Consider the following 14,872-nt stretch of genomic DNA (forward strand, 5'->3'; position numbering starts at 1 on the left):
GCTGTACCCCAGCAAGAGATCATCCTGGTTAAACTGCAGTTTGAAATGGGCCGTGCAAAGTCACAGGTGGCCCATTTCAACCACTCTGAGAACTTATTCTTAATGAGCAATATAAAAATGCTCTCAATAATCCCTATGGATGCACAAACCTCTTGTGGATGCACAAAAATAGTTCACACTGATTAAAATGGCTGATCTGCTTACACATCTCTGAGATTTCACTGTATTTAGATACTGCGAGGAACCATCAAACTGCTGATATTACAGTGCAGATACTATCATGCAAGCATCTGATTCTGTGGTGTGGATTCTGGCCCATAAAAGCTTATGCCATAATCTATTTTAGTTTTTAGAGTACCACAAAACTTTTTTTATGATGTGATCTGAGATGTTAGTGCAGTTACTCCTACTTCATGAAGGAGAACTCTGTTGAGGTTTGGAACAAAGCATGGTTTAGTCAGATGCATCATTCTACTAACTTTGGTTTGTTTGCTAAAATATTGAACACTTTGGGTGGATGGCTGCCCATACATTCAAGCATCTTTACCCCCCTAGTCAACTAATAGTTCTACAGGCAAATCCAGTGAGAGTTCCAATTAATATTTTATCATCTGCTACTAGAAAGTGGTTTTATCATAACAAAAGATGGACAGAAAAGTGACTTGCTTGGCGGGGAGAAATAGCAGGGAACATTTTTAGTGAAAGTAACTCTGGCAAAACCTATTTGGTCATCTCTCCCAGGAATAGGAAAATGAGAATCTGAAGCACCCATTTCTAGTATTATGCCAACAGAAAAACAAGAAATATGCATGGTTCATCTACTCCCCTGAACAAAACAGGGAAGTCTTTGCCAGCAGGGGAGATGTATGTCCAGCAAAGCTCTTCCATGGTGTCTCTCACTGGATTTGGCCTCTTTCAGAGGTGGGAACCCTCAGTCCCAGGTACCAAGTCCAGACTCCCTGAGTTCTCCAGAAGGCCGTGTCCTCTCCTGCTGGCCCCATGCCCCAACCACCGATCATTCAGTGGCTTCCAGGCTTCTGTGCAGGTTTTCTCCCCCATTGTTGAAGGCTGAGATGCTTCTCCCAAGGCACAGTTACTGGCAGCAAGAGCTTTAACTGCAATATGTTGGTATTTTTTGGCCCTGCTCCCTTTGCGTTCAACCCTGCCCACCACAGGAATGTGGCCCCGCAAGAGCTTCTCTGCAACCGTATTCAGTCCTCTGGCTGAAAAACCCTCCGTGCCACTGGTCTTTATTAGTCTACTGCCTGACTGCTGCCATGGCAAGTGGAAGGGGCTAAACAGGCTACAGACCTTTGGTCCATGGTTTATTTAGCAAGATGTCTGAAGCTAGACCTCTGCCCTGATGAGCCAGGGAAATAAGCCATGGCTTGTTGTTGGAATATCTCTCTGGCTTATCAAGGCGGAGACAAGCCAGAGGACTGTGTCTGCATGTTGTGCTAAGCATTTGGACTAAATATGTTTAGCTTCTGCTAAAGTATTTCTCTGCACCCATGTCTGAACTTTTTTTGGCCATCTTTCTTAGTTGTCCTCTGTAGAATTCAGTGGCAATGCACTCACAGCTGGTGGGCTGGTCCAGGTGACCGGGAAGGCTGGTGACACCTACCTCAGTAGGATTTTTTAGCCACTGCAGCTTTAATGTTGAACTTTATAGGACCTACCTATGGTGCTCTGTGGTAGTGAACCTATATGGGGGATGGAATTTATCACTTTGAGTAGAGATACAAACTTCAAAATAGAAGTTGCAATGGATAAGGAGCCCCACTGACATAGGAATCTCCCACTTCTCCTGCCAGGTGGAGAAACTACATTCTTCCATTCAAGCTCAGATTTGGGTGTGCATTATTAAATGCAATGGGAAGGAATGAAAAACTGTCTCAAGAGACTTTAAATGAGGGTTTTGCTGCCACCAGCTCTCTTGCTTTGTTTTACACAAAGCCACGCAGTGTGGCGATCCTGGACACACTGGAGGCATTGGGCAGGGTTCCATCATCCTAAGCCAGGGCTATTTGCCAATTCATGTCTCCCCCAACTCTGCAGAGCAGATTTCTGGGCACACAGTGGACTTCAGAGGGAAGGGGAAATCTGCAAAAATTGCCTTCTGTTTTCAGCCAGCAGAAAAGCTCTGCTGGATCAAAGACTCCTCACTGACAGAAGAAGCCATTCCATCTGTAGGAGGTTTTTGTTTGCCTCAACCCATACATCTTGACTTCAAGGAAAACTGGGATCAGTTGCTTTCTTGTTTAATATGGACAAGAAATAATAGGTTTAAACATTTGGACTGGCCATTAGAAAGAATGTTCTAATTTCCAAGTGGTTGGTGGACGGCTAACAGATGCAGGGGTGAGATGGAGCGTCCATGAATTAAGAGAGGCAGTTAGACAAGCCTTTAGTTGGGCTTGTTTATGTGGAGGGAAACCCTGAACAGCAGAATTGTTTAACTTCTGCCAGCCACATAGCCAAGGATATATCCACCACGGAAGAAAAGTGTGCAGAGTATTTCAGCAAAAACAGCGTTCACTGGAGCTCCTGTTCTTTGTAAAGAGTGGATTACCCATGAGGAGAGCAGCATGTACTCTGTGATCACTCTATGCAAGTGTAGAAATAGGCATTGGATGCATTTTGTAGGTCAAGATCAGCACTTTGAATTGTGCCTGGAAGACAGCAGGAGGCCAGTGCAGATGTTAGAGCGCTGACTAGTATAATACACTCCGTACTTTAGCAAGTAGGATGATTTAACAATGCAAATATGTTTAGTAATTTAGAGGGAATTGTGTCCTAACTGCAATGTAGTGTGTCAGACATTCTCAAAGGTGGCTATGCAAGGAAAAACTGAATTGTATTTAACTAAGTAAATAACATGGAGACATGAGCACAGACAAAACAGCATGTTACCTTATGAACATTACACCCAGCAGGATCGTGCTCTCTTTGACCTCTCAGTCTGCATCCTAAAAAGAAATGCCTTTAAAATATGTCCCTAAAAATTCCATTTCATAACGCTGTTGAGCTAAAAAGATGTTTTGCAGTGATCCTGGATTCCATCTGATGATTGATTTATTTTATGGTATGCATTTGAAGTACCAATTATCTAAAGAGGCCAATATGTTTATATGATGAATTGAATTTTATTTTTGATTCACCCTTATGACTAGCTTGAAGGTCAGCTATGCCGAACATCAGCACTTGCCGTACAGCACATTGGCACAGAGGGAAGCTTGTGGGCTGGATCCTGGGGAGCCACTGACCTGTTACTTAAGCCTTAGAATACTGGTGACAAAGGGGGCAAAGAGATGCCCTATTCTACTGACTTGTCTTGATCAGAATTCAGACACACAGGGAGCCAGGTCTAGACTCTGAGGGATCTCCTGTACCTTAAGGACTTGCTTAAAAGAGATGGTGCATGCCACTGCAGGACATCAATATGAATCTTAAAGTCATAGGAGCCTTCTCATGCTCCTACGTAGAGGCTCTGTGGCCTGACCCAACTCCAGGCAAACTGGTGGCACTAAATGTCATCACGGAATCTGACCTTTAAAAAGGGATTAGGCAAATTCATGGATGATAAGGCTATCCGTGGCTACTAGGCCTCATGGCTACAGAATAGCTCAAGTACTGGAAGAAGTATGCCAGCATATACCAGTTGCTGGGGAATACAAGTTGGTCTGTGCTATTGCACTCATGTCCTTCTTGCAGGCTTCTCATGGGTATGGGGTTAGAAAGAACATGGACTAGATAAGTCTTTGGTCTAATCCAGCATAGCTGCTGTTAATGGTCTTTAGATTGCTCTAGCCAGATTGTTCTGAAAGATCAGAGTAGATTGAGTCCGCTACTCTCAGTCTTCTCACTGACCATGGAGAAAGCAGATGACGTGATAAGGAAGGGAGTAGGTCCCCAGGGAATGGAGTAGCCAGAGAACTTGTAAAAAGGGAGATTGTCCCTTTGCTCTCCAGCATAAAGAACCCACACAAGTGGTATATGGAGGGATATGCATGTGTGAAGGTGCATGTGTTCCTGTGTGAGTATGTGTGTCTCACATAGGGGCAAAGAGCAGTTTCTACCTTCTCTAGTAGCTGTATTTTCCTAGAGAGGCCTGTCTCAGATACTTCAAATTCTTTCCATGGGGTGGGCACATTAGTCCTACAGTAAAAACAGTGAAGGCTCTTGTGGCACCAGAAAGACAACAAATATACAAAAATAAATATGTTAGGTTTAAAGGTGCTATGATACTCTTTGTTGTTCTTGACATGGGCTACTAAGGAAGAATAGGTCTTGATCATACCTAAAACTTAGTGCAGTGGCATATTAAATCATAGTTCTCAAGAGAACTGTTTGCTAACAGTGGGAGTGTTACAGGGTGGGAATCTAACTCAGCAGCATCTGTTGGTTTAAATTATGCAGGCCAATACAACCAAAGCAGCAGCTATTGTTTTTTGTACTCTTGTCACTGCTGTTACTTAAGTGCCAGTGGTGCACTATGTGCTGTACAGAACAGAGGAGTGAAACGATCCTTTCTCCCAGAAAACTTGCAGCCATGTAAGATGGAGAAATCTGGGAAAGGCTCAGGTCTGGCACTCAGTAGTGCAATGGTGGCCTGAGCAGGAGAAGAAGCAACATTGAAAGGCGCAGCTGCAGCAAGTTTGAAAGAGACTGAATACAGATGGAGATCCCCTTGCTATTACATGGTCATTTTGGCGTTTGGCAGCCTGAGCTTGCAAGCAGTGGGTGTAGTGGTATACATTGTGAAGTGCAGGAATTCATCTCACCAGTCCAGAGAGCTACTTTCAGAAGTTATAGCTGTTTTCATCTCTAGAAGGCAAGTCTTTTTGTAAAGCAAAGTGGTCTTATTTGCCCATTGAAGACCAAGCCACCCCCAGTTGCTCCGTATCACAACAAGGATAGCTCACCCTGCTGGGAAGGTCCGTTTCTCCTCCCCTGCAGTTACTGTGCCTAATGCAGCTAAGCTCAGGGAAGGGAAGGCGGCGGGAATAGCAGATGACACAATGGTTCGAGCTAATCAAGAAGTCCTTTGATTTCAACACTGAGAACCCCAGCTCCATCACAACACTGGCTTAAAAGGAACATGGGAGAGGAAATGGGAATATGAAAACCCTGGACCCGACCACCACTGTGCATGGTGGTCCACTGGTGGTGGCGTTGTGTCCTTCTGTATAGTTCGGCAGTAGTGCTTCAAGGAAAGCCACTCCATCCCAGCACAGGTGAGTTCAGGCAGTTTTACTGCACCTTTTTGGCACTTGGAGTCAGTTAATGTGCACTCTACTTTCAAGAGTAGCCAGTGCGACATCATCATCATCTCAAAGACATACTGAGCTAAACCCAAAGGCAAGGTGAGATCGTACCAAGGTTTTGTTACGTTTTATCATACCAGTCTGTTTTCCCCGGAGAAGAATTGAATCTTCCAGAGCTGATAAATAAATTCTCCTCTCTAAGCAAAGTAGTGTCTGGGACTGCTTCCACTGTTCCCACAGCATGTTGGGTGGTGGCAGCTACATAGCTGCCTTCAGGAACTTGCACTGGGGGGAAAAAACCTAGACTGGAGGTCTAAGTGTGCCTCAAGGCCATTGTCCAGCCCCCTATAGAACATCTCTTGCTTTGTGTGCAGGGGTTGTACTTTATGGGGCCATAACAGCGGCCTTTACCTTTGCCAGATCAGAGGGATGCAAAGATGAAAGAGTGCCCAGAACCACCCATTAGCTGCACAACAAAGGGCTGCTGATCAGCGAGGGCAACAATAAAGCATTTGAGGTGTATGAGTTACTGAAGGGTTTAGCTGGTTACTGTAGTGTTGGGCTCTGATTTTGGACAATATGGCATAGGTATTTTTGTTCTAACTCAAAAAGATGGCTGAATATAGAGTAGGCCTTTAAAGTTGTGCAAGCTTATGTTCATTCCATGATTCCATCCATGACATTAATTGATTAACAGGCACAGCAGAGATTATAGAGGCAAAATGTGCCCCCGCCCGCATTTCTTCTGTCTGTCCGTCTGTCTGTCTGTCAGTCTGTGTGTCTTTTCTTTAAGATGGAATGGTAAAATTAGCATTGAAAAGGTCTGTGTAGTGTTCATGTAGGGGATCTAATCCAGGTTAATGACTCTAATACAAGTTAAGCCTTCCTCCTATAAACAAGCCTGCCCTAGGTCTGACCTCCTGGCTCCTTGACAAGGAGAAAGCAGCCCTCTACTTTCTGCCTAATCCATCGGTCAGACCACTCTGTTCTACTTTGTATCCACGCAGTGGCCACTAAGGGGGACCATTGTTCTACCTAATCCACCAAGTTTAGTACAAGAGCCAGTGCTTTTGAAATACAGGGAGACAGATTAGGTTAAGCATAAGATACTCTGAACAAGTTGCCCGGGAAAACTGTGGCCTCGTTTTCCAAAAGAAAAGAAAAGTTGTGCAACCATCTGTGGGTAACATATAGGATGTGCTTCACCAAAAGAAAGCACGTATCATGATAAAAGGACACAGACTTGTATAATAGTTGCATAATGTACAGGTCATAGAAACACAGCATAGTATTGGAAGGGGCTTATGAGGCCATCAAGTCCAACCCCCTGCTCAGTGCAAAACCCCAGTTAAAGTATCCCTGGCAGATGGCTGTGCTACTGCCTCTCGAAGGCTTCCCGCACGGGAGAGCCCTCAACCTCCCTAGGTAACTGGGGGACATTTAGACGAGCATTTAGAAAAGATGGCTGTAACTTAAGTAGAAATACCATGCCTGTTACCATGGTGAGGAAGACCATGACCAGACGAACTGTGCGCCCACTCAGTCTGCTGTCCAGGTTCACACCGCTGACAGGAACCTCCAGGACCTGCCCTGCTCTCCCTTTTGATTGCTCTTTATCCTTGTACCTGACAACCCTTTGAGTAGAGGACCGTCTTCTGTAAAATAGCCTCCAGAAGGTGGGGTTAGGGACATGATTTACTGGATCTGGAAGGAAAGAGATGTCAGCAGAAATCAGCAGGCCAATTCTGGCGACGAGCAGGGAAACCCTGTACACTACCACAGGAGCAGCAGTTTTTCAAAATGCCATCAACAAGACCGGAAGGTAGCATGTGCCAATTTCAAAATGGCACAAGGCTGAAGCCTGCACTGACACAGAGCAACAGTATCAAGGATTGGCAGGGTGGTTACATTAAACACACACACACACACGCGCGCGCGCGCACACACACACATGTTGTTCATGGCTTTTATTTTCTGAAGCAAAAGGAATGCATTTATTGTACCCTGGTGGAAACAGAAGTGAGAAAGCCTCACCTTGTCAGCCATTTGAACAATGGTTGGCTACCACATGTAGCCAAAATGCGTGGATCTCTTTCAGCTCCTGTAACTAGCACAAGGGACTGAATCTCCATGTTGCTTGGAAAGAGGAAAGAAAACAAAATGGTGCCTTTGTTTATGCACTAGCATGTGTGTAATAAAGAAGGGCCCAGAGTCAGCGAAAAGTGGTCCAAGTTCCACAGGGTCATCACCATGAAAGTCCCCATCTGTCTCATGATGGAGTTCATGTCCGGCACCAGCACACAGCTGCCACAGTCCCAGCATTGCAGCGGGGCCACCGCTGTGCCGACAACCCCTGCCCAGCCTGCGGCTGGCTACCATTTGCGTTTCCCTCAGTGCCCTAGGCTAGTTCTGCAATGGAGCACGGCAGGAAATGTAAACGTCGTCTCAGACCAAGCCCTGCAGCATTGGCCTTGGTGCTGCATGCCTGGTGCCACCACTGGGGGACACAGGAAGGCCCTCTGCAGAGGAGGCCGCTTTATCCTGGGGCTGGGCCTGAAAATGAGGGTAGAGATTTGTTCTTGCAATGAGCCTGGGCACAGGGACACCTCTCAAAAGGCAAGTTAATTTAGCAAAGCAGTAGTTGTTCTGAACATAATCAGTGCCTATAAGGCACATCTAATATGGTTGCTAAGGACTTCAGGAGAGTTGTTGCCACTTTCTTACTACGTTAAGTCTAAGCAGTTTCTTTTCCTTAGAAGCTTTGAGCTTCCACTGACCCCCTTCTTACTTCCAGGACACATTTTCCTTGGGATGCTCCCCATGGGGCCTAAAGGGCTGAATTTAGGATATGAGGAAGCCATGCTCTGGCTTCTATGCAAGAAATCCCCCATTCCGGCTTCTCCTGTGAAGTCTTTCCTGGAACATGATGTGGGTGTTGTGTGCACACCACCGCTTGCAAAGGCCATGTCTTGCTGACAGAATAGCAGTGAGTTCCGAGAAAAGATTCTTCACATGTTGTTTGTTGTCATTTTATTCACTGCAGCTGCAGTCCTGTATATACACTTACTTGGAAGTAAGTTTCATTGAACTCTGTGGGATTTTCATCCAAGTAAACATGCAACAGGATTGTGCTGCACAGCTGTTCTGTGAGATTAGGTGTCCTTTGAACAGTTGTACTTTAAAGTGCAGCATAATGGAGCTCGAGGAGAGGAGAGGAGAGGAGAGGAGAGGAGGACGGTCCCTTTTGCCCCTGACTTCTGGTCTGTGCCTGCACACCAAAGACCAGTTTGTGTTCACTGCTGGAACTCTGCTTTAAGAAGCCCTGCTGCAGGAACTTCTGTGAGGCTGGGAAGCACTGACCTTCTGCCCGCGCCTTAGGGGAGCTCCTGTCTGGGAAGCTCTGCCTTTGCCAGCATCGGACTTCTGTTCCCCAGCAGTCTTCCTAAGCAGGCAGTCCCCTTGGAGTGCACAGGAAATGGTTTCAAAACCACTAGGTGGGTTGCAAAGGGGATAATGGCTCCAGCCTATTAGTGCTCTGTAATTTGGTGCTAATTTCCTTTATTACAGTGTTCCTGCACTGCAGGGGATGGTGCTTGCTTGCAGGCTGTGTGGGGGGGATTCCACAAATCTCCTGGAATCTGTGCAAGCAGCAGGGCTGCCCACCGGGCAGAAAGGTGGCAACAGTGTGCTCTGCAGGCCGCTGCCGTGTGCCCACCTGGCCCCTTTGTCTCTCTGCCGAGAGCACAGAGGAGCTGGCTTGGCAACTACAATTCACACTGAAGCTTTGCTAGGGAAGGGGATACATCTGTGACCGCTGGCCTGGTGGCAGCACTGGGAGAGCTCAATGGCAGGGCAAAGGGCAGCAGCGTGCTGATCGTGCTAGATTAGACCAAAGGCCTATCCAGTCCAGCCAGGTTAACTGCCCAGGTGTCCCCATGGAAATTGGAATGGTTCTAACCATTTTCTGTTCTTTGATCACAACTTTGGATCTCCAGAGCATCTGGCTCCTAAGCATGGTGAATCTACTTTTTAAATTATTGAACTGAACCCGTAGTAGCATGAATGGAGTTTCTCTTGCTTTTCTTACCTCTGCAGCCTAGCACAGTCCATCAAAATCTGCTCCAAAGGTTCCTCTAACCTTCTGGAGCAGAAGCTGAGGATGCATTGGGGTCTGCCAGAATCTTTCCTTCCAGTCACAGTGAGGGAACTAGTTCTGTCAGCAGAAGGATCTCACTGGATTTCACTCCTTGATATCTCCACTGAGTTGGGTATAAGGTGAAGGTGACCTGTTGCAGTCCTACACTAAGCCCCATCAAACTTGAAGCCATGTACAATTGTGTCCTCCCCTAACACATGTTTGCTGTGATTAACTACCCCATACAGGATTAGTATTAGATAAAAGACCTGAAAACTATGCAAACACAGAATAAAGCATTAACAATGTCATTGCAGTATTGGCAGTAGTGAGCACCTAGTAGAAGTGATGCTGGGAGCCATAATGAGAAATATCAGCTTTCAGAAATCACCGATGACATAGCTTATCATTTTGGAGAAAGCCTGGTTGAAAAGCTTTTCCCCAGACAATGCCATCTTCCTGAGTGCAGGGAAGGAGCTTTTTTGGTTTTGCTTTGACATGAAAGGGCATTCAAATGAGTGATTCTTTAGTCTGCAGTCTAAGTAGGGGATTCCCTCGTCAATGGTCCAAAAGCCATGTAAGATACATTACTTCTGTATATTGGAACAAACTCATAGTAAGCAAATGGCTGCAAATGTTGTCTGGTTTAAGAAGTGGAGGCAGTGGCTGGGGATTCTATGGTGAATGTATGTGAACCAGGTAGTTCAATCTGTTATGCTGAAAGCTGTATCCCCATGAAAACATGACATGGGCTACAGAAAGCACTACTGCACTTGGACTAAGGAACACCTGCAACCCAGCTGTGCAGAATATGCAAAGGTTCATTTGTGTAGGTACCTTTTATAACAATAACAATCTAATGTACCTGCACACATGAACATCCTGAATATAGGCAGAAGGAGCACCTTATGACCTGCCAGTGCAATGCAATCTGTTGAAGCTATAGTATGGTGGTGGCCTTTCCAAAGCTTGATAAGCCTCTTGCTTCTGCTGGCTGTTTGGGATTGCAAGAGCAGAGTTCTCCTCGAGAGCCTGGTACATTGGAAGGTACCCATTGGTCACTAAGTATGGTTTGATGAATCTAAAGTTGTTTGGGCCCGATATTTCAGTTCTTAGGACTGGAAAATCCCAATTCACCCATTCATTCCCACTTCCCTTAATTGCAGGATCTGCACACATTAAACATCTACCCCACATACATGCATAGGAATACTTTTTGCTTGTGGACAGAGCAGAAATTCTGCTGCAAGTTTAACCCAGTGGCAAATTCCATGTATCAAATGCTTTACAGTATGTATGGTCTTTATGCGCTTCAGTCAGCTGAGGGATGGTGACTTGTTAAGGGCTGGTATGATGGATTTCATAGTTGGCAGAGGTTTGTAACTTGGTTTCCCAAGTCTTGTATTCACTTACATCCCTTGTCCAAAGAACACACATAGATAGGATTATCACTGTTTTCCTGACAGTCTTGAACAGCTGCAGAGCAGAGAGAAATTCAGCAGGTAGAGACCGAGTTTCCACCTCTGATCTGACCCAAAGATCAGGGTTTGGAAGCAGTACAAGCAGAATTGGGCCTCTTTGGACTGTTTCCTGTGCTTCCCAAGATGAAGCAGGCATCAGTCAGAAGCCCTTAAAATCAAAGCCAAGCTAGAACCAGGTGTCATTACCCTTTATTGCTGTTAGGAGATAGACAGACAGACATGATGGAGGGAGGGTGGGTTGAGTGGCTGGCAGATCCCACTTCTAACCCTTCTAATTTTACCAGGGGCTCCATTCACTGTGCTTCATGAGATGGTTAAGCTGAGACTGTGAGATGGTAATTCTTCCTTGCCACCAGCCTTCACTGTGAAATAAAAGCCTTAAACTGGTTTTTAATCATTATAACTCTTTAGCCCTGTCACTTAAGCTTCTGAAACTTTGCAAGCTTCTTGCCTAAAGGCACTTCTATGATGGTGCTGTTTTCACACCACTACCCCCAAAAAATACTGGGAGAGAAGGAAGGGGAAATGAATCTGAGGACTCCCCTTCCATATGAACTGCTTTGCCTATCCTACGAGTGTTCATGTTTCTTACTTAGGGAGACCATTAGGCTGCCATTTCTACAACGATGACTCACAGGAAACTTGGAGGATGACGGCATCCTCTTTGGGATGCCCTCAAAATGTAAAGGGCATCCTGAACAAACCCCTTGGGTCTATTCATCTGGAACTTGCTAGACTCAGTCCCTTCAGAAGGAGAAACCATTCCAGCAAATTGCACCCAGTTCTGCAAAGGTGTAAAACTGTTATCATTTTGAATCATTTTGTAACCCCCTGCACCTATTTTTCTGTCATTTGGCAGGATTTTTAGTTAGACACTGTTCTGCCGCCCATCCCACATCCCATATAGGAAGACGGGATTTCCCACGCTGGAGGCAGTCCCCTGTCTTGGTTGGAACCTGCCTGCCTGTCGGTTGGGTGGCTCACCACACTCTGCCACTGCTCCTTTGAAACTATCATTACTGATTTCATGTCTATACCACCCCACAGCTGAAGCTCTCCAGGGGGTTTACAGCAATATACAAGTAAAAGGTACACCCCATCTTAGAACGATGAAATTAAACAGTTTGTTGTAAAATCTTGAACACGTTCCAATAAAGATTAATTTCATCCTGCATATTTTAATAGGCAGTAAATAATAGGCAAGTGATCGAAAGTAGACTGTCGACCAAGCGAATGAAGTGAGGGAACTTGATCTTGGTGTCACCAGGCAATTCTAGACTCCAGGCGATGCTTAGGGTGGGGGCTTTACACATTTGTGTGCATTATTTCACTTGTAAAGCACAGAACTAGCATGTCGCTTCTATCCTCTCCACCGCCCTGTTCCATCTTTTACAACTGCTTCTACATTCCTGATAGGTTAGCAGAAACAATAACCATCACCACCCCTGTTTGCCAGAAGTAAAGAGTTACTCTGAGCATAGGCTATTTCATATTTTAAGCAGAAATATTTATTTATTGCTTTTACATTTATTTAGCACCTCATAGCCCATAGGGTTCTCTGGCAGTTTACAATACAATACAATAAGAGCAACAGTACACTAATAAAACACATATTAAAACAATAGCTTGCTATAATAATTGCCCTCACCCCCATCAAAGGGCCTAGTGCCTGAACTTACATTGAACTGGTGCCGAACGGGCGATGCCCCTTGGCAGCGCCCCTTGGCAGCATCCAAGGGCTCCGCTGGGTGGACCACCCGCAGAGGGAAAACGGCTGTTGGGGGAAGCCTGCCCTGAACTGATGGGTGGGCTTGGCTTGGTTCTCTCTCATGCCATGCCATGCCATGCCATGTCAACACCATCATAACCTGAAAGGGCCAGGTCAACTCAGACCTATCGCCCGCCCTATGTGCATGACAAGGACCCCTCCCATCCCTGTCAAAAGTGACGATTAATGACCTGTTATTGAAATCCAGTTGTACATTAATGCAGTCACATTCCTAGCCCATATCCCTTTGCACATTGTCCTAGGTCAACCCAGCTCCAGAAGAACCGGGTTATGCCTGGGTTATGTGTTCTTCCAGTCTAGATTCAGAGCTACGCATATATGGATACATTCTTGGCTCAACAGTCTTTACACTCAGTGCTAGCAGCAAGGGTAAGCATGGCTGAGCATTTGTCGAGGGCCCACACCCATGCAGGGACCCACTGACAAAAGCCTCCGCTGAGCTGCTTTTTCTTTTCAGCCTTGCTCAGCCTCTCGTTCACCTGCTTCTCACTCTGGCCTGCACAATAGTGGTGGTGAGCAGGAGGAGAAGCAATAGATGTCCCAGCCTAATTGCTCACTAGTTTTTTGCCTGTCAAGCAGGGAAGGGGTAGCAGTGATGAGAAATAAGAAGAGGAACAGGAACACCTGGTGACGATGGCTGTGTCACCAGTGAGAAGGTAGACTCGCTCTGGGCAGGGGCCTTCTGAAGGTGTTTTGACCAAAGATCCGAGAAAACCTGGAGTTGGTGGTGCTTGCTAATCTGGGCTATTACTGTGAATCAAGACATAGGCTACCTGGCACAGAGGCAGATCATCGTTTGAGCTCTCTTCTGGCTCTTCTTTAGCCTAGCAATGAGGGCAAGCCACTGGAGAACACCAGCAACACGTTTATGCCCTGCGCTTTTTCCTCTTGCAAGGCAGCTTACATTGCCCTGTTCATTTTATCCTCACAACAAGCCTATGAAATCGGGTTAGGCTATGAAGGTTAGGCTGGGCAAGTGGGGACTAAAACCCAGATCTCCCTGGTCCCAAGTCCAGTACACTTATCACCACACTACCCTGACCTTGAATGCTGTTGGTAAGTGCTTGGTTTGGCTGGATGCATGGAGCAGTTTGTTCCAGCAGTGCTATTTGCTGATTCCAAGGGATGGCAAAGCCAATTGGTCTGGCCTGCTAGGAGGAAGTTGAAAACACAGCTTGAGAGAAGCACGGGGCCTCTGCCCTGCCTGCTCCAAGGGCAGCCGGGTGATGCAAGATGCTAGCCAACTTCGATTAATGCTGTCCACTTGTCCCCTTGGCAGGTGGTGATGGAGAACATGCGGAGGAAATGCAAGTGCCACGGCACCTCTGGGAGCTGCCAGTTGAAGACGTGCTGGCAAGTGACCCCCGAGTTCCGGCTGGTGGGCTCCCTTCTCAAGGAGCGCTTCTATGGAGCCATGCTGATCCGGCCCCACAACAGGAATACGGGGCAGATGGAGCTGGGTCACGGCCGCCACCGGCGCCGGGCTGGTGTCAGCGACCTGATCTACTTTGAGAAATCGCCAGACTTCTGTGAGAAAGAACCGGCCCTGGACTCCATGGGGACGCAGGGGCGCCTGTGCAACAAAACCAGCCCGGGCATGGACAACTGTGAGAGCCTGTGCTGCGGGCGGGGGCACAACATCCTGCGGCAGACGCGCAGCGAGCGCTGCAACTGCAAGTTCCACTGGTGCTGCTTCGTGGCCTGTGAGGAGTGCCGGCTTACGGAGTGGGTCAGCGTCTGCAAGTGAAGCTGCAGCCCCGCCAGGTGCTCCTGAAACGCCACCACCTGACATTGCGGCACGGCAGGATGGAGGCCTCCGTCGGCAGGATGCATGGTTGGGGCGGTCGGGCATGGGAGTGTGTCCTGTTTCCCTGGCCTTCCACGCCTCCCCTTTGACCTGCGCACAAGCACTGGGCTCCGAGGAGCCCAGCTGTACAGACATAAATGTGGGCCTTGCCCCTCCAAAGAGCTCTGTACCAGCAGGCTGGTGCTGGCTGGAGTCTGCGACATTAGCTCCAGTTGCTTCCGGCCATTGGCAACTTCAGCTGTGATGTTAAGGCCCTTGGACCTCCTCTCCAGGTACCTCATGCAGAAGCTCACTCGAGATGCCGTGCCCTTCAAATCCCGCCCTGGGATCACTCAGGGGACAGACAACCCAACAGACCAAAATCTTCCTACTTTTTTTTTTCCTTTTTACTTG

At 47.0% G+C, this 14,872-nt stretch overlaps 1 protein-coding gene across 1 annotated transcript in view; it reads left to right on the forward strand.

Annotated features, from left to right (window-relative positions):
• The window catches only part of WNT10A (Wnt family member 10A), a 46,300-nt gene extending 31,881 nt beyond the window's left edge, over positions 1-14,419 (forward strand). Inside the window, exon 3 of the mRNA XM_044438466.1 lies at positions 13,952-14,419. Coding sequence (XP_044294401.1) covers positions 13,952-14,419 — 468 coding nt within the window. The remainder of the gene's footprint in view (positions 1-13,951) is intronic.
• Positions 14,420-14,872: the final 453 nt, after the last annotated feature.

The sequence above is a fragment of the Varanus komodoensis genome, unplaced genomic scaffold (genome assembly GCF_004798865.1).
Source record: "Varanus komodoensis strain SLA01 unplaced genomic scaffold, ASM479886v1 scaffold32, whole genome shotgun sequence".
NCBI lineage: Eukaryota > Metazoa > Chordata > Lepidosauria > Squamata > Varanidae > Varanus > Varanus komodoensis.